Source organism: Calidris pugnax, unplaced genomic scaffold (genome assembly GCF_001431845.1).
Source record: "Calidris pugnax isolate Ruff unplaced genomic scaffold, ASM143184v1 scaffold24, whole genome shotgun sequence".
In the NCBI taxonomy this organism is placed as follows: domain Eukaryota; kingdom Metazoa; phylum Chordata; class Aves; order Charadriiformes; family Scolopacidae; genus Calidris; species Calidris pugnax.
The window spans coordinates 10714390-10734415 of NW_015090922.1; the positions used below are offsets into that span (position 1 = coordinate 10714390).

Genomic DNA, 20026 nt, shown 5'->3' on the forward strand with positions numbered 1-20026 from the left:
AGTTATGCCTTCTGAATACCACTTTATCAAAAAGTAGACTGTTAACCAAGCATAATAAAACAAGAAAACCATGAGAAGAACATGGCAGTAAAAAAAATTAAACAATAAAACCCAAAAACTTTTCCCATACAAAATGTAGATTTAAGAAAAAGCAGGTTTTCTGAAAAATACTTTCCCCTTTATCATCACCCCAAAAGACAGTGAGTGGTTTATCATGAAAATTACTTCCCTACCTGTTCTACAGTAATCAACCCATCTGAAGGCTCAGATGTAGCCTGTGAAGGCAAAAGTTTACAAAGCGTCCCTAAGAGCAGAGAGACTTCTTTCATGCTTCTCCAGCAACATACAAGAACCATTTGAGCTGTGACGTCACATGTTTGTCTTTCTTTACCTTAAAAATAAAAATCAACAAATGTGTTAGTGTCATTCAATGTTATCAGACAGACTTGTAACTTAAACTTCATTTAGCCTGATCTCCTTACAAAACACAATTAACTATGAATAGAATTTTTAAACTTGCTAACCCAAAAGAAGAAAAAATTCCCAGTTTTGCTAACCCTAATTGCTTCCACTCCTGAACACTCACTGGAAAAGGCAGCAGTGTACTAGTTTACCAGGAAATTGCTATTTTAAAGAGCAGAGGTCTCCTGGTCACAGGCGGTATTTACCTGCACACTGAACGATACAAGCACCTACCACTCTGGAGCCCTGCTCAACAAACTCCATATCAATCATCAATCACTGGCCGTACATTACTTGGTTTTCAATCCAGGTGTCCCCATAGAAGAGGCCTGGCAATGCCACCACGTTTCTGATACAACATCCCCATCTGGTGGCCACTGTGCCACTAAAACATATTTACAGAATTCTTTTCATGAAACAAACCATATGGCCCAACCAAAACTATTTTAAAGAGGAAAAAAACATGTGAGGAAAGAAAGTTCAAATATTTAAGACTTAAAAAGCTTGCATAAACTATTAAATTTTAAAATGTACAGATATTCTATAAATTTATTCTGGTATACACTAAACAAAGTTTACAATTTATCACTGTAAGGCTCAATTTCATAACTGCTATTCATTAAAGCAGACAAAGACTATCTAACATTTTACTACTGGAATCTTTCAAGCGGGAGCTTCTGCTTATGTAATTTTATGCAACAAGTTTTATTGCATGAACATATTCCCCACTAGTCTCGTGTACACTGGGGAGTGAAATTACACTGTGTAACACCTTTCAACAAGAAATGCATTAAAGTGTTGCTTGACAGAAAGGTTGTTAAAGATTACCTGGCCAGTGCAGTTAAGGAAATAAAGCATCTAGCCCAATATCAAAACAACTCATTTACACTTGTGCTTTAAGAGAGATTAACCACAATCCTCCAGAAACACAGTGAATTAGTCTTTAAAACCATGCCCATGAATAACTAGCTTCTGACAGATTTATTGAAGAACTGAAACATTATACAGAGCAAGTAACTTCCAATTTTGATCGCCCACGTAAAATACCTGCTCTATACAGAATATCTTGATTTAATTACTAATACAGCATTGGATTTACCTTTCACTTCTGTGCAAATATTTTCCATTGGCCTGTGGTCAGCCAGCTTTCCAGACTCTACTTTGCAGTGTTCTTTCAAAAGTTTTGCTTGCATAAAGTAATCATTCGTGTCCTGTGGTTGGATCTCATGCAGAATCACCTGCAGACGACCTGCACTTTCTACACATTAAACAAGAGGAATATTTAAGATAGTTTTGGTTTTTACTTCCAGTTCTTTATACAAATGCAATTCATTTTGGCTACGCAAGTACAAGAGAAAGCTTTTAGCACTAAAAACAAATATAAAACTACGGTGATTACGAGGATTTAGGAAGAAAGAAAACTGAACTGTCATCTGCTCTGAAACAGATGAATACCACAGTCTGCAAACTTCGTGCAAAAATCAAGACAACCTCTATCAGAAGTTAAGAGTGGCTTAAAATTACGACATAAAATGAGAAAATGAAAGGGAGGGGTGTTAGCTCTAGTTCTGAATTGCTGTAAGACAAACAGAACTTCAGAAGCTTCAGATTTTAACAGAATTCTTTTGGGATTTTGTTTGTTTGTTTACCTGAATCACTGTCCATTGGAATAAGACCCTCTGGTGATGAGCTCTGCACTACTGGTGACACTACAGCAGAGAGTTTGTATGACATCAGAATGAGCCTGGCCACTATTTCCTTCCATTCAGTTACCAATGTCAAGTTACTTAAAAAAAAAATAATAAATCACAAACAAAAAGCAACACAAGATGGATTAAAATAAATTTATATTTAAAAGAAAAAACTGAAATTACAAACACTTCTGCAACAGTATTTAAGAAAACTGTAAATTGGGTACAGTTGAAAGTCCCAAGACTAAATTTAACACATACAAGGGAAATATCCAACAGCTAGCTAAACAGTGCAGCAGGCAGTAAGAGTTCTAAAAGCCACAGGTACTAGATTTTGCTACAAATAACACTGTATGCTTTTATGTTCTCCTAAGCAACTCTTCCACTGTTTAAATTCAGAGTTATGACTTACTAAATAGTAAGCAGTATATTTTACTTACTTAAAAGGTAATTGCTGCAAAGCCCCGATTATACAATGCACTCTCCCATACATTGGGAACGATGCTGCTGCTTGAAGCAGAGACTTCCTAGCTTGAGAGATTTCTTCTTCAACATTCACCAACAAAAGCTTGATAACTAGAATTTTTAAAAGTACAGATCTGCATTATACACACATACATATATTGTATTTTATAATAAACACATCTGCTTTAAAGAAATAGGAACAAAGCCTGCTTTTACACAACAATTCAATGGAAAATGCACCGCAATTTTCTTTTATTGTAAATTGAAAAGTTTACACTTTTCACTCTTTTGTCATTTAAATTAAAGTTGTTGTTGATTTTCAGTTACCTAAACTCCAGCAATATATGTTATACTCAATTTAGTCTATCTATCCCAATGAAATAGCAGCTGTGAAAAGCACAGCCTGGATTCTATGCTTAGGGACAATCCCACAGCTCATGATAAAGTCCAAATAATTTACCTACCACATACTCAAAGTCAGACTTCACCCTTAGAGCCAGCTTAATACAACAAATAGTTCACCCAAATATTAAATATACATTAATCACTAAAAAACCTGCTGAATTTTCAAAGATACATGTGCTTTTTTTTTTATATTTATACCATGCAGCATGTCAGTGTCAGAATCAGAATGATTTACAGACCCAGACAATGAACTATGGATAACGAACAAGAGGATGTACTCCGTGACAATGAGACATGAGGTTACCCATGCATTTGCTTCATTTATGGCAACCACAACCATATCTGCAAACCATGATTTCACTGCATACAAAGAAAGTATTAATAGGCATCTGTAGAGACACCAATAATGGCACAAGAAAGTATACAATAGTGACTTTTCCACAAATTACATCCAAAGCTTTATTACAAATAATTAAAGATTTTCGTTTTATTGCAAATTACAAAAGGAAGCCTGTTTAATGAATTTGCCAAGTCTGCCGTATCTAGAGCCTCTTGGCTTTCATTCAGAGGCATTTTAAAGATTTTCATTTTATTGCAAATTACAAAAGGAAGCCTGTTTAATGAATTTGCCAAGTCTGCCGTATCTAGAGCCTCTTGGCTTTCATTCAGAGGCATTAAACCAAAGAAAAATATCCCACATGTGAACAAAGCCCAATTACTGCAGAAATCTACATACAGGACTGCAAACCACTCAGAAAAATGGTTCCAAATGAACAGAGCTCCAAGGGGCAGTGCTGCAAATATCAGGTACTGGAACATGACACACCAACTACAGCTGCCTTTGCTCCAGGTGAGCGAGCTCTTAGAGGAAGCAGAGGTTCCTTTTGCTGCACCTTATATGCACAGCTTCGTCAGGCTCGCTACCAGGGCCTCAATGTCACTTTCCTTTTGATGAAAATAATAACAAAAGCCATCTTCTAAGAACATTTTATAGCCTTAACATGAACAGGAGGAGATTAAGATCTTACTAAGGCACCTGGCTTCTTAAGAGCAAAACAAAATATACTTAAAATCCTATTAGAAATAAGCAACTCTTACTCGTTATGCCTCCTTCCAAAAGCCTTAAGGAAAACCAGTACGGTTTTAAATAAATTCAAAAAACATGGCAGTTCATTTTCCCAAAAGCTTACCTGCTAGAGTGTTCTTCTCCACTGTACTTACTGGTGTGTTTTCATCCATCTGAGGGTTATGCTCAATCCGTCTTCCTAAACAAATATGTTGTAGTCCTTTATGATGTACTAAGAAGTTCAACAAATATGAAGCAGTGACACAATCGTATGGCTTGGTACTTGTGCTAAGATCCATTGCTGCTTGAAAGAGGAGATCTAGATATTCAGAATCCTGGAAAAAAACACCAATATTGCTCATTTTGTTGAGCTTCCATATTGATTTAATTAAGTTATTTAGCACCCCAGAACTTAAAAACCCGCTTTTCAATAGGTTTGCTGGTACATATTTCTTAAGAAACACTTATTTTCTACACTGATCACCTTACAATCAAAACATGCATGCGTATGTATTTAGCAAAGATACAATTACACACACACCAAGGATGTGGACAGTCATTTATAAAGCAGTATACAAACATGCTGGACTTTACAGGAGGATGAGGTTTTGGGGGTTTTGGTTTTTCCGGTTTGGGTTTTTTTTCCAAAATTCTGTGTTTTACCTGCTAACGGACATCACTGAGAAGCATATCAGGAAGCAGTATTTGTTCACCAGTACTTAGGAATTTAAAAGTAACTTTTCATGAAGTAATAAACAGAAAAATCAGTATTGAGTCAAAGGGCAATATTTGGGAGAAATCAAAAAACAACCAGAAAGGAAAAGAATCAGATCTGAATTTCTTAAAATGCAAGAGTTACCAAGTCAAAATGCTTCAATCATTTAAAAAGGGAAGTCACAGCTAAGCAAAGAGCTTGCATTAACTGTATCTCTGATAGTTCATACCCAATGAAATTCCTAAACTCCTTCATCCATTAGTGAAACAAGCCTCCTTAGGTAGGGGCAGAAGCTGTGCAAAAATATCTAGAAGATACTAGCAATGATCAGGCAACTTGGACCAACTTCTATTCTACAGGAATTTTGTACCTAACCCAAGTACCGGGTGTGATATAGAACATTCATCTTCCATTAAATTATTCCCTTTAAATTATTTTTAATTACATACCAGTAAATTAAATGCAACATCACGTAGTTTCATCAAAAGCCCAAATGCCAGAACTTTTATTTCCTCAAAAGTACTGGCAAAACACTGGATCAAAGTTCGGACACGAGAAGAATCGATCTCCTGATCCAACTGAAAAACTTGGGCCTGGCCTGTTCAAAGAAATCAATGCCTTAGTTTTGCTGTAATTCTTTGCAGAATAAGCACTGTATTCACATTTTTCTTAACTATACTAAAAGAAGCATTAAAATAAAATTTTAGCTAATGCATTATTTTAATATTCTTACTTCTCATGCCATGTTCACTGATGAAAAAGAAAATGACCCTTAGTAATACAGAAAGGAACTTATTGCCAAAAACAGGATCCCATTAAACATTGAAAACAGCTTTTATTTTAGCTTTGCTTAAAAATTCTTTTCCTTGAAGTATGTAATATTAGAAAATAATTCCTTTTAAAAAAAAAGTTTAAAACTTCATTGTGTTTGCGGTTTGGTTTTTGGGACTCTTTTTGTCATTGGACTAAGCCCCCAGAGCGGAAGCCATTACAATTTTTTGCTTTTAATTTAGATTTAAAGGAGTCATGACTTCTGGCAACTGACCTAATGCTGTTAAGAAGCCAGAAGTTTTAAGATGTAAACAAGCCCACCACATTTCAGCATAGAACGTAACAGCAGCTAAACCTCCTTTACAGAAGTCTTGTTAGGCTTCTGAAATCCTAAAGCTGCTATTATAAACCACTCTCAATACAACTTTCTATTAAAAAGACATTTAAAAAGCAGCAACAACATACTATGAACTTATAATAATAAAATCAATGTGTTCATAATTTATCAGGGAGGTTGAGAAAAGAACTACCAAAACGGCATTTTTTCTTCCCCCTCAAAATCAACTTTCATCTTACATGTCTTGTTTCTTTAAAAAAAAAGTTACAATTTAATACTGAAAACAGACTTATGTTGGACACACAATCCAGAAACAAGACTTAACAAGACCATCAGTGCTCGAAGGCTCTAATACTTCCTGAATTATGGTTGTCATAACAAGATGAAGAAAACTTAAAATAACAGCAGCACAACAACATAAATTGTCCAATTAAGTTGTTCCCTATTTAGTATATAATATCATGATGATACGCAAGCCTTTTTAATTAAAAGGTTTTATCATCTCAACATTTTAAATTACATATTATAAAGATGTCAGAACAGGAAAAGGGGGTAAAGTTATCAAAACATCACTGAGTCTTGTCCAAAATTTTTCTTCACAATAACAAAAATTCATTAAAAAAAAAATTCATTAAAAAAACCTTGCTAAAAATGGGAAGAAGCAAAACAATTTATGGAAGATGTTCAGACAAATAAATATCTGCATTTACTTCAATATTCCATTTTCCAATAAAACTTACTATTCTTCTTTCAGTTAAAATGAAAGAAACATAGGAAATCCCACAGAAATTAAGGACTAAGAATACTGTTTAACCTCAACAGAAATTGACTAATTGGCATAAAAGAATCTTCTCCAAAAACCTCCCATTCCTACAGCCTATAAATTAGTCCTCTCACCTTTTGGCACAGAAAATATTTCTGCTACTGATCCTAAAATACTTAGTGCAGAAAATCTGGTTGGGTGTGATGAACCGGGAAACAGTACCTCAAAAAGTCTGTCACATACAGATGACATGAAATCCTGAAAATTACAAGAAAAAAATTTATGACGGTTTACTTGCTGCCCTACAAACAGAAGTTTAAGCAACTAAATTCAGGACATACTGCTTTACATGTTACCCAAAAAATTTGGACCTTACAGTTAATTTTGGAAGAACGGGAGGCCTACCTCTGCAGTACGGACAAATTTCTTGTTTCCTAGAGTGCAGTGAAGGCTGGGCAATCATTTGTTTATTTAAAAAAAAAAACAGTTTCCCTTCCCCACTCCCACAAAAAGATGGCCATTGTATCAAAACCTCAAAAATTAGCTGAGCAAGGAAAGCTGAACTCAAGACAAGAAACAGTTTAACACAAAGAAACTGATTATGTGAGCCTTCAAACCAGAAAAAAGGGACAAATACAAAAGAAGCCTTCATACAGAAGTCTTCCCGCTGAAATGCTGCCACTCATTCGACTTCATACAGAAGTCTTCCCGCTGAAATGCTGCCACTCATTCTCTCGCTGATCCTTCTGGAGAGCTAGAAAAAGGCTGAAGCTGAACAGATCTCCATTTGAAGCCTGAGTAGCACACTTCATTTAAAACTTGCTACTAAACTGCAAGCAGCTGACAGGAAATTTTAGTTTGGATTGGGGATACATCTCCAGTCATTCCCCACTCACTGCTGTTTCAGTTCACAACATGGAGCAACCCCTCAGAAAATAACCTTTACTGCTTTTGGACAAAATTAACTTTAAAGATACCCTCCAGATACAAATGGGCACCCAGTTGACAAGACAGCAGTACGTTCAGTCAAAATTTACTTGCCTAAGTGCACGGGGAGGGGACAAGGTCCTCGGCACCATTCTGCTTTAACAGGTTTCTTCCTTCTGTGCTGCACTACTTGAACTCGATGATCTTTGAGGTCCCTTCCAACCCTAACCATTCTACTTACTAACACAGACTCTGCCCAACTGACCCAGCGGTGTTCTCAACAAGAGCAACTACCATCTTTCAGAAATTATATTCCACTTCTTATACCTGTAACTCTAGCAGTCTAACTTACTTTATATTGCTGCAAAATCCCCAAAGGATGTGTTTTAGATGGGTTTTCAAGTAACTCTTGCTTGGTTTTATTTTGCTCCATTTTATAAAGCACCTGGGAACTTTCTTGTATCCTACAAAATAACTTTTAGAACAAAAACAAAATATAGGTAAGACAAGAATCACTGACAGTTAAATAAGAGAAAGGGGGGGTTCAACTTATTTTACAGATCATATTGCTTGCAATTTTTAAAAAGTTTGCACACAATATAACATAGAACAGATCCTTCTCTCTCCACTCCAAACCCGAGTCCTTTGCTACCCATGTCCCTTGCAACCAACCTTTTCCCCTCCCTCTGCACCTCCAACACCCTCTTCCATCGTTCATGCCTGGTCTTCTCCCACCTCCCATTTTCTGTGGAACATATGTTCCTCTATAAGAAAAGCTCAAGTAAGGCATATAATTTTTATAGCTTCAGTGTCTCTTACAGAGTTTGACTCACATCAGGAGTGCTTCCCCCAGCTCTTTTATTACTCACTAGTGTTATTTCCTTTCTTATTGCACTCACTTTAACACAATTTTTCCATCTCACATTTGTCAGTCTACACCAGGCAAGAATGGAAAGAGATGGACTTCTCTTTTGTTTCTGCCAAACCTATTCCCTCATTTTTCCCCCCCATGTCACATTAATTATTTTCTCCCTCCACACTGCTTTCTTTTGCCATTAACATCTTCCAAAACGTTCTTTATACATACATGGTTTCCTCATTTTATCCATATCCTTTTACCGTGATCTATATGTGATCTTGGCAACTTCCACTATGTTGACACACTGGGTCCCTGCAAACTGTAACAGCACACCTCCATATGTCATGTTGTTCCCTTAACATTCCTCTACTCTGTCTTCCAAGTCAAGTTGCCAAGACTGATCAAGTGACTGTGAATTTACCTGAGGTCTGGTAAGTTTATGTAAGCACACTTCTTGTCCACAACAATAGCAACTCAAGGTTCATTGCTTACTCTATGGCAAATTACTTTACTATTGATAAATATTTGCCTATCAATTTTTTGTTTAGACCATCCTTGCCCACGATGACTTATCACCATTCAGTTGGGTGACACATACAACATAGTCCTGGTGTCTCTCAGTTTCTCCTCTTTCAGATGAGCAACTTCATAACACGCTCTGCAGAATTTTTTAAAATGCTATATAACTAACATAATAGGCACATTAGACAATGTTGTAGTTTCAAGTTACCTTTCTCAGTAAAGAACATATCTGTTGTCTTACTGAGGGAGACTGGCTGTTCAAGTTGTACATCATGAAAAATTGAATCAGTTCCATTTCTTCCATTGACAAAATTTCCGTGCTACGATGGGTTTCACAAAGTAAGCCTAAAGCATCAATGCAAACCTGAAAGACATTTAGATGTTAACCACAAAAGAGTTACAGGCACCTATGATGATACCGTTGTTTTAAAACAATGCGAACCGAGTGTTTAGGATTGAAGCAATTCTTCTAATTTAAAGACACAAAAAAAATGTTGTCCCTTTACCTGATTGTGCTGATGAACCAGACCCTGTTTTATACACTCAGTAGACACAAGACCATTGCTCATGATAGCTGAAAGTTCCAGGTGTCCGTGAGCCCTGGCTGTTCTTAGACATGCCATTAATGCTCCAAGAGCTCCTCGAGTACTGCGAGAGCCTAAAGAAAATGAAAACCAGTAATAACTATAGTTTGGTTAACACAAACAATGTGCTTGTTGTAATGTTTGTCAGAAACTCCCAACACTTCCAACACATGACTCCTATCCCCTTTGTATTTTTTACCCCATTATTCCCAAAATATAGTGTCTGTCACAGATTAAATTAGTTCTAAATTACCTGGGTCCCAAAGAACTTCATCTTGAACATGTCATTGAAAGAAGGACCTTGTGAGGTCTCACAGACCCTTATTTTAGAATTACAGTAAATTAGGCCAAAAACTACAAGAGAATCATAAATCTCACATCCACATATTTGCAACAACAACAAAAAAATCTGTAAAGCCCTGTTGCTGGACATGCCGGTGTAAGAAAAAACAGCAGAACAGCAAAATAGTAGGAAAAAATACTGCTATGTAACAAAGCTCAGCACGTAAAGAGAACAGTAGGGCAGCCAGAGTTAGAATACTAATTATTTTGCTCAATGCATGAAGACACACTTATGATTATTGTGAATTCCACTTTGAAATACCAACAGCAGTAATAACTATCTGGAATGTCTCTCCCAAATTAATTCTAATAATAGATCAGAAGTAACATTTGAGATTATTGCTTTTTAAATCTTAACTACAAATACAGTATTTATTTTCTTACCTAGATTAGCATCTGCAGAAGCCTGAAGAATTCTAATCATGTAGCTCAGACTGTCAGGGCTACATTTGAGCAATTTTGGTAAATAGTAATCTATTATGTAAGTAGTTTGGTCATGGTTCCCTTCACACAGTATTACTAGAAGAGGAGAAACCCAGACATCGTGCCACTGGTCAATCCAGGTGCTTTGTTGAAAACTCGAAGTAAAATGGGCTTTGTGATTAGTAAACATGGTTTCCAAAAGATCGCTAGCATAAGGTGCAAGAGACTGATCATTCATCACATCCAAGACTTGTGCTGGAATTGTTCTGTCCAACTGTAGAATATTTTCAGTGCCGACACACTCCACAAGACAGCCAAGAGAAGCATATTTCCCTTTTACATGCCATTCCAAGCTTAGTAAACGCTTTAACAGCCTTGCAAAGAATGGGTCTGATTTTTCACTGGATCCAGTAATGGTGGTTCGGTGTATCTGAAGAAGATTCTTGAATATCAATTTGGTTTGGTGTCTAACAGCATCCAGAGGATGTTCCCAGTGTGTATAAATGTATTCCAGCAGCTTCCCAATTACATCTGAGTTCCCATTAAGTTTGACTTTTAGATTTGGGGAGCCTGAAGAGAGGGCAGCCAGTGCTGAATTAGTCCAAATAGCAAGGATTCTAGACAAAGATGTTGCCATACTGGATTCTTTTAACCTTTTAAAAAGAAAAAACAAAAAAGTTCATTATTTGCATTTGTCAATTTTTTCAATTCTTTTTTAATTTCAAAGTAATTATCACATTAGTTTACCTCACACTAAAACAGGAAAGGAGACATTAACCATTCATTGAAGAAAAAGTACTAACACAAAAAGGAGGTGATGAATTGGATGTTGCTTAGTTATCTGACAGGCTGTTAAACTGGTGACAGCTAAAACCCCTAAGTTGGGTGAAAAGGAACCTGACAAGCCACTACACTTGTTATTTTAAAAACAAAGATAACAATTAATATCCATATACTAATATTTGAACAGTGTTACTGCACGCTTCTTGAAAATATAAGGAAAACTTTCCATTGCCATATAAGACCATAAAAACTGAGTACCACATGTATGAAAACAAAAATCACAAAACTGATCCCCAAGGCAGGAACGAAGATTGAACTGAATACATGTTTTCATCTCCTATCTAACAGTGCTGGTAGTCTATTAGATGCAAGCAGTCAATGCTTGCAACCAGAAAAAAAATTAAATCTCATCTTACTTCAAGTATTCCACTCATTGGCACATTTTGTTTTCTCCTGTACTTTTAAAAGCACAGGAGGTGATGTCCTGAAATTAAAGTCTTTTTGTCTATATAACAATTGATTCTGCCACAGCTTACCATCAGGTAGTTGGTAAACTAATCCCACCTATGTTGGAAAAACAACATCATTTCAGCATACAAGAGAAAATTCAAACTTGGAATTATCTATGCAATACGAAGACATTGTATTTTTCAAACTTACAGAGTTATTCTGAATATATTAAGAAGATGACACCGCCTGTGGGAGAAACTAGTTATCATTACACTGAACACAACAGAGAGATATTCCACCAGGTTCATAGAAACCACGCAAAACATGAAACAACACAGGCCAAAACACAGGCTTACTCTGAACTCAGGGACAACAAGACTGAAGCAGTATCTAACAGTAGTTTCTCCCCATTTTCACCCATGCTGCCGTTCTTCCACTCCAGCATAGCCAGTGCTCCATGGCAAAGGAAGAGCAGGACCGAGTCCGGGAGCTGCTCCGTACAGAGCGCCCCGCAGCTGCTCACAAACCAGGCCGGCACGCCTGCACCTTCCACCGACCCAAGCAGCAACCCACTGACCTGTAACAGCAAAACAACACCCATTGCAGCATCTCAGCACAGCAGAAAAGCTATTTTGTGCTTAACTGAGAATCTGGAAAGATCTGAAGAGGTTTTTTGTACGTTGTTTTTCTCAAATTCAAAACCCTAGTCTTATTATTTCATGCAGCAAGGAGAAAATAAAGGATTTACGCTCCTGCAAAAGACCAATACAGAGGTTGGCAAGTCCTGCTGTCCATACCAGCAAAACCTCTGAACAACCCTGGTAGCACTGATTAATGACACTGACATTTCAGTCTTCAGTGAAGAAATACACTTACCAAGGCAGGCAATTCTTCAACTGGCTCATACATGGCTTTAGTGAACAGAATAACAGCCAGTCCTGAGGTACTCTGAACAGTTTGCAGGAGAGTTGCTACATGGCAGATAAAGATGTTTCACATTAGAGTGCAGCAAACATTGTGTGCTAGAACTATTTATCAAAATTATAAAGATGGTATTGAATTTTCCTAGACTACTTGTAGTTGTATAATCACAAATCTTTAGTGTCTTCCTGGACAGCAAGTATTAGTGGATTTATGCTCTCGTGTAACGGGAAACTATTAATACCTTTTAACATATAGAAAAATATAGAACTGCCTAGTAAGACAAGGATGACTGTGGCAGAGCCTACTGACATTTATATTAAATCCTACTATACAAAAGGATCTAAACACAATTAGTTACAGTGCACCAATAAATTCTGCCAGCATAGTTCACACAGATATAAATTTTTGATAGGCACAGGCAGTCGGTGAGTCTCAGAAGCATTTGTTAGTTTCTGAATTATTAGTAATAGAATTTACCTTGGCATTTTTGTAGAAGAAGTTAAACTGCACACTCCAAAATTAAGATCTACAAATCATTGCTTGCTGAAAGGCCTACTGCTGCTCCCACTCCCGCTAACCTCAACAGTTCAATTTCCATACAAGCTAAACTAAGTTTTTATATATACAGGTTGTGTTTACTACAAAGCAAACAAGACTGACTTAATAAAAATATTTGGGTTTGAATGTTAGTAAACTTACCATCCATTAGGAAGTTTGTGGAGCTTTTCAGTAAACTACACATACTTTGCCAAACAAAAGACTCATGGTGTTTCCAAAGACTCCCCTGGATATTTTCTTGTAATTTCTGCACAAGCATCATTGAAACTTTAATGGCTATCAGTAAATCATGCATCAGCTGAGTCTGAACAATATGATTTCCATGATTCCTTCTACTGAAACAAAAGCAGACAGACATGTCCACAAAAAGGAAATGAAAACTATTCTTCACCATCACCATCCCCAAAAAATAACATTCTGCCAACTTCAGAAAGAATTAATGGTAAAAACTAATTTATTGTTTGAGTTGACCAGATATGTAACTGTAGGAAAACAAGAAGCAGGCTCGAGGGCAGAGTTTTAAAATGAAGTTAACATAATGACAAAATTCTACTAGTTTCTGCAGGTTCCTGTGAAAATTTTCACTCATTTGATTCTGCCTGAGCACAGCTGAACTTTTCCAGAAACTTTCCAAAAGCCAACACAAGACAACACTGCTTCTTTCTCATTTTTCAAGCAGTTCCTCTATGTACAAAGCATATTTCTATGATTCGACTTTCTTCTAACATGAAGACAGACAACATGTAAACTTTTAATGTACAAAACTACATTAAGGACCATTCTCCTCTGGGTACATGAGGAGAGACCACAGTGAAGACTCTATGCCTTATGCAATGCTGGAAAATGTCAAGATACTAAATGATGGTTGCTGAGACAGACTAAACAGAACATCAGTACTGAATTAAATGCTCATAGAAAGTGGAAGAGTATTACTCTACCTGAATTTTAATAAGTGTATCTATTAATTACAGTGTTCACTCAAAATTCAGATAGCAATACCAAAACTCAAAGGCCTCACTTTGAAGTAGTAACTCTTAACAAAGTATCAGTGCCTTAGATGTTACCGCCTTTAATTTTCTTCCTTTCCTCTCTTATGTTATATCATTATATTGCCACAAAAGAAGATAAATTCATCAGCAGCTTTTTTTCAAATTTAGAATATGTATCATTGTAAAATGACATTCTCATCTTTCATCAATGTATGGCTATCAAAGTGATATTCCAAACCATGCCAGATTATCTTGCAAGAGTGAAATAAAAACAGATAAAATACAGCTTATATTGTATTCACTTGCCTGTTTTCTTCCTGTATGTCAAGTAGCGACTTCTGCAGAAACTGAAGAACTAGTGAAAATAATTATGGTATGAATTTATTTTAAAGAGAAATAGAACAGAAAAATTCCAGCAAAGCAATCACACATACCCATCATACCAAGACATGATGAACAGTTATCTATATAACGGCGTTTCTTCCACTCCATAAACAAATTAAAATGACATTTCAGTGCAGACCCAAAGCAGCGATGCTAAAGCAAAATCTCAAGCTGTTTTGTGACAACCTGGTACAAAAGAAGAGCTTCCAACCCACTTGGCCTAATCCTGTGAGATACTGAGAGTTCTGGTTCCTCAATGAAAAGCTGAAATTACCAAGAGCTGAAGACAGATCAGCAATCAAGTGTCCACAGGACACTGTGAACATTACCTGTACGCTGAGGGCACACTGTGTCAAGTCATCCCACGTTACCAGCAGATCAGACTTCTGCTGAATTACTGCCAAACATAATTCTTGCCCCAGCAGGCCTGGGCTTGCTATAGCCAAGACTGGCTGTTAACAGTTCAGTGTTACCACATCCAACTTCATCATGAGGCAAAGGACTGAAAATGCTTCATGTGAAGTAGCATCAACTCCCCCAGTCCTTTCAGAATCACTCACTGGTATCTTTTCAGATTTGTATCTAGGGCTGCTCAACAGAGCAAGATTGACACCTGGCAATCAAAGGTACAAATCACAGAAAAGTCTTTGACAAAAGAAGTACCATGTGAGGGTACAAGTTATTAAAAATTAACCAGGAGGAAATCAGATTTTATAGATCTTTATGCCTACCTCACATTACATCTTCAGACACGACCTTCCCCCCAATAATCTACAGTGAAACTTATTTTATTATAAATATAACCTTACCTTCTTCAAACAGGTTCCTAATACTTGCTCTACCTAGAGGAAAGAAAGTACATATTAACTACTGAATACTAGCCAATATTACCTATTTTACATACATAAAGTATAAACATCACTATTAGCTGCCACACCGAGATGCAAAGTTAACGCAGAAGACAATATATTCGATGTCATCCTACCCAAGCTGAAGTCCTCCATACAGGAAGCAAGGTTGTCTAGTACTTTTCTGTACAAATACACGTCTGTGGTTTTCAGTTCTTCCCTAAGGCAGCACACAAAGCTTTGCACAGCCAACGTCATGAACTGTTCAGGAAGACCGTTCAGTGAACTGCAACAGTAAGGAACAGCACCGTCAGCCAGCTCATACTGAGGCCTTAAATATCCACTTGACTAAAGTCCATGTCAGCTAAAACTCCAATAATAGATAGATGCTATTTCCTGCCTGAAGGCATACTCTGCTTTAGAATAAACACACCTGTTGTAATTTTGCAACTAAAACCTGACAAAGGGGTGTAAATCTGTGGCACGTGACCACATACAGGTTGGAAGCCCTGCATCTCTCAGAGGGACAACAATTGTTTTCGGACATAGAAATGAAGACAGCTAAACACTGGAGCTTAAAAATGTTAAGGCTGTAATAAATTCACTAAAGAAATACAACAGTAATTTCACAACAGAAAAATTTAATTGCAATAAAAATCGGCTTAAACCACAGGTTAGTTATGATTCCTCTGAACACCCTGCTCTCAACATTGTCAAAGTTGAGATTTTATTTAACAAGTATTTTGAATATCTACTCTGATACTGGATTTTAAAATTCAAAGTGCTAATTATACACTATGTTGTCTTTCCAGTAATGAAACAGATCAAAATAATACTTCACTTTGAAGTTATTTATCCAATGATATATCATATTACTTATAATTAAGATTTTTAACTAAGCAAGAAAGAAAAACAGTACATATTCACAAATTAGTATCGCAAATTTTCTGTTATTGAACTACAGCAATTCGTAGTGCACAACAAATTACTGACTTCTACATAAGGAGTGTATTAAAAAAAAAAGTCTTGCTATTCAATTTTTTTACCTTGCTAATACTTTTTTTAAGGGATTCTTCACACCCAGTGAAAAATATATCTCTCCCAAAATATCCAAACAAGCTTTAACCATGGGATCGCATGCAGAGTTTAGATCCATTTTCTTCATCAGTGGTATAACCTGTAATCAACAGAACACATGATCAGCAGAAACAGGGATATACCCTCATCATTAACAGCAGCAGAATTCCCTCTCATCCAAGTACATGGTGCAAAACTGTCCTCTCTTTGCCATATCCCACTGAGTTTCAAGTGTTCAATAATGTTCCAAGAACACCTCTAATACCAGAAATACACACATGCAAAATATGATACTTGGTATCAGTTGCCTTTCATCATTTCCAGTAACTGTAGCCCTTGCTAAGTTAAGTACTAGAACTGCATTTCCACCTAATGCATGTGCAGCAGTAACAACTGCTTTTTATCTGTTTTCAGGAGTGTTTAAAACATTATAAAGTTTATTTTAGAATTGTATTTGCCATTAAGACACAGGATACACTCTCAGTTACCAAACCCCACACTAACAACAGTGAAGTCTTACTTGTTTAATACACTGGATCTGCTGGATGCCATCGCTCAGCTGTGCACAGTGCAGAAGCAGAGATGCCAGGCTTTGCTCTTCAGCCTTTGAAAACACTACAGTTGGAAGAAGAGTCTCTTTTTAGAAAGGAATTACAATAAGCAGTATAAACAATACATAATTTAGAATAAAAAATTACTGGTTAATTCTCAGGTTTTCTTTCCTGATCCAGCAAACCTACTGGTGCTGCAATCCCTTAAAAGTCACCTTACAATAGCTTAACACTAACTTCTTTTTTCTAACAAATGAAAAAAAAAAAAAATACAAGTTTCACTGTAACATAATAGCAGGCCTCATCTTCAGTATGAGGACCAGTTTCACAAAATCACAGCATGGCTGAAGCCAGAAGGGACCTCTGGAAGTCATCTGGTCCAACCCCACTGCTGGCTGCCCTGGACCATGGTCAGATGGCTTCTGAATACCTCCAAGGATGGAGACTCCCCAACTTCCCTGGGAAACCTGTGCCAGTGCTCAGTCAACCTCACATTAAAAAAAAAAGTGTTTCCTCATGTTCAGAGGGAACTTCTTGTATTTTAGGTTGTGCCCATGCCTCCTGTCCCATCACTGTTCAACACAGAAGAAAGCCCGGCTCTGTCACCTTTATGCCATCCCTTCAGATATATTTACACATTGATGAAATCCCCCTGAGCCTTCTCTTCACCAGGCTGAAGAGTTTCAGCTCTCCAGCATTTCCTCATAGGAGAGATGCTCCAGGCCCTTATCATCTTAGTGGCACTTCACTGGACTCCCTCCAGCATGTCCATGTCTGTTTCATACTGGGGAGCCCAGAACTGGATGCAGCACTCCAGGTGTGGCCTCACCACTGCTGACCAGAAGGCAAGGAGCACCTCATAGTAACCTCGGTATACAGATCTTGAAATACCCTTTTTTGGTTTTGCTTTACTTTTTCTTTTTTTTTTAAAAGTAAAGATCACTGGAAGCTTATCTCATCAAATAAACAAGAAAAACCAATCCCAAAACCAACCCACAAAAGAGCATTTGAACAGTGTCTTTAAGTCAACTACAGAAAACACGAAGCCTGGAAAAACACACTCAAGATGACCCACTCAGAGATCCCTTCCAACCTCAACCATTCTGTGATACTTTGAAATTCAGTGTTATCCCACATATTAAGGCTAGTACTTCAGGTAGCACCGAATTACAAGCCTGCAAGTGGGATCACAACTAGGACCTTCTACCACCTTCACTGAAATGATAAAACAAAACAAAGACATTTCAAACCAATATCACAGTACTGTAAAGGATTCCTTTAACTCTGCCAAGGTAAGAAGTCATTGTCATTACAAAATAAAAACAAACCACAAAAGAGTAAACACACCTAAAATCCACAAAACAAAGCCACCAGAAACAAAAACATAAGAAAAAAAAAACCCAAACAAATCAATTTCAGTAGCTACTTAAACACATTCTACCAACAGAAAAAGAAATTACAGAACATTAGTTCAGAAAAAGATACCCCACTTACTCTGAAGTTTTTCAAGCTGCTGCTGATCAAGAAAGAATGCATCTACCTGAATTTCCTTCTTCTTCTTTAAAACCATTTTAGCTGATTAAGAGATACCTGCTCAAAAATAAAAGCAAACAGCAAAAAAACAAAAAACACCACTATGTCACATTGTTTTAAAAGCATAATTACAAACACTTCCTACAATAATGGTCTTTTCACTGTCCTGAAATAACATTTATGGCATTATCTGTGCAACTTTTTATTTTTTTAAAGATGATAGCTCTTTAACTTTATGAACTTCAACTATTTCAAGCATTTTGTCCAAAAGTCACCCAGATTTCATGGCACACAATGGAAGTCATAGAAAACAGGATTTGCTGGATGAATGACAAACTGTCTCACCAGAGTTTTTACTGCACTTGTTACGCAGTCTCTAGCATGCCCCTTGATCACTCTTTGAAAACATCATACAGAAGCATGGGAACAACACAACAAAACTTCCACAGGTCAGTTTCACTGTTCAGACCTCATTCAAGTTGTACTAACACAAAGTTAGAAACCTGTAGCAAAGCAATTTTGCTTCTTTAAAACATATCAACTAGTTCTGTGTTTGCTATAATGGATGTAACAAATAGTAAGTTATTTCTCTTCTTGAAGGTAACAGCAATTTAACATGCACTACAGTTTCACTGATTTATGAGCTCATTATCACAGAAGGGTTGAGGTTGGAAGGGACCTTTGGAGGTCATCTGGTCCTACCCCCTGCTCAAGCTGGGCCACCTGCAGCCAGTTACCCAGGGCCATGTCCAGGTGGCTTCTGATTGTTCCCAAGGATGGGGACTCCACAGCCTCCTGGATGGCCCACACCAGTGCTCAGGCATCCTCATGCCACATGTGGAGCTTCCTGATGTTCAGAGGGACCCTCCTGTGTTTCCGTCTGTGGCCATGGCCTCCTGTCCTGACACTGGGGACCACTGAAAAGAGCCTGGCTCCATCTTCTTTGCACTCTCCCTCCATGTACTTGTACACACTGATAAGATCCACCTGCTCTAGTGGGAGATGTCCCTGTCCACGGCAGGGGGGTTGGAACAAGATGATCTTTAAGGCCCCTTCCAACCCAAACCATTCCATGATTCTATGATCTATTAGTCAGTGCCTGTTGATAGCGATCAAAAAGCATGGCTCCTTTTATTATTTTTTTTTTCTAAAAGCAGGTGGCCTCAGCCTTTTTCCCCAGGCAGCGGGCACCACACGACGGCGTTCCCCAGCAGCGCCCGGTGACGGCCGGCGGGGGTACCGCCCCCGGCCCCTCCACCCCCGGCCGCTCCCGGGAGGGCAAGAGGCGCCTTACAGCCCCTCACAGCGAGATACCGCCGGAGCGGGCCCCGCCGCCGGGCGAGACCTCCTCGCTCTCCCCGACCCACCGAGACAGCCCAAACAACCCCGTGCCCCACGGCAGCTCCCAGCGCGCTGCCGGGACAGGCCGCAACGGGCCGCCGGCTCCGGCACGGCCCCCGCCACGGGAAGCGGCGAGGCCGCCGCCATAGAGGCCGCGGCGGCGGGCGGCAGCAGAGGGGAAGGGAAAAGCCATCAGGGCCCTGCCCGCCCACCAGCCCCTCACCCGCGGGGAGACTCACCCGCCGGCGCCGCCTCC

The 20026-nt window shown here is 38.1% G+C and overlaps 1 protein-coding gene across 4 annotated transcripts in view; it reads right to left on the reverse strand.

Moving 5' to 3' along the window:
- The window catches only part of THADA (thyroid adenoma associated), a 160424-nt gene extending 141937 nt beyond the window's left edge, over nucleotides 1–18487 (reverse strand). For all 4 annotated transcript variants that reach the window (XR_001413030.1, XR_001413031.1, XM_014951060.1 and 1 more), the window contains exons 1-20: nucleotides 18391–18487; nucleotides 16866–16960; nucleotides 16315–16445; nucleotides 15406–15554; nucleotides 15230–15262; nucleotides 14343–14391; nucleotides 13189–13379; nucleotides 12442–12536; nucleotides 11922–12142; nucleotides 10294–10985; nucleotides 9490–9641; nucleotides 9192–9347; nucleotides 7955–8077; nucleotides 6810–6933; nucleotides 5254–5402; nucleotides 4214–4424; nucleotides 2594–2729; nucleotides 2112–2248; nucleotides 1562–1720; nucleotides 234–391 (exon numbers count right to left, since the gene is read on the reverse strand). Coding sequence is in view for 2 of the 4 variants with exons in the window: in XM_014951060.1 (XP_014806546.1) it covers nucleotides 234–391; nucleotides 1562–1720; nucleotides 2112–2248; nucleotides 2594–2729; nucleotides 4214–4424; nucleotides 5254–5402; nucleotides 6810–6933; nucleotides 7955–8077; nucleotides 9192–9347; nucleotides 9490–9641; nucleotides 10294–10985; nucleotides 11922–12142; nucleotides 12442–12536; nucleotides 13189–13379; nucleotides 14343–14391; nucleotides 15230–15262; nucleotides 15406–15554; nucleotides 16315–16445; nucleotides 16866–16960; nucleotides 18391–18466 (3237 nt within the window). In the remaining 2 variants the exon portion in view is untranslated. The remainder of the gene's footprint in view (nucleotides 1–233; nucleotides 392–1561; nucleotides 1721–2111; nucleotides 2249–2593; nucleotides 2730–4213; nucleotides 4425–5253; nucleotides 5403–6809; nucleotides 6934–7954; nucleotides 8078–9191; nucleotides 9348–9489; nucleotides 9642–10293; nucleotides 10986–11921; nucleotides 12143–12441; nucleotides 12537–13188; nucleotides 13380–14342; nucleotides 14392–15229; nucleotides 15263–15405; nucleotides 15555–16314; nucleotides 16446–16865; nucleotides 16961–18390) is intronic.
- Between the last annotated feature and the right edge of the window lie 1539 nt (nucleotides 18488–20026).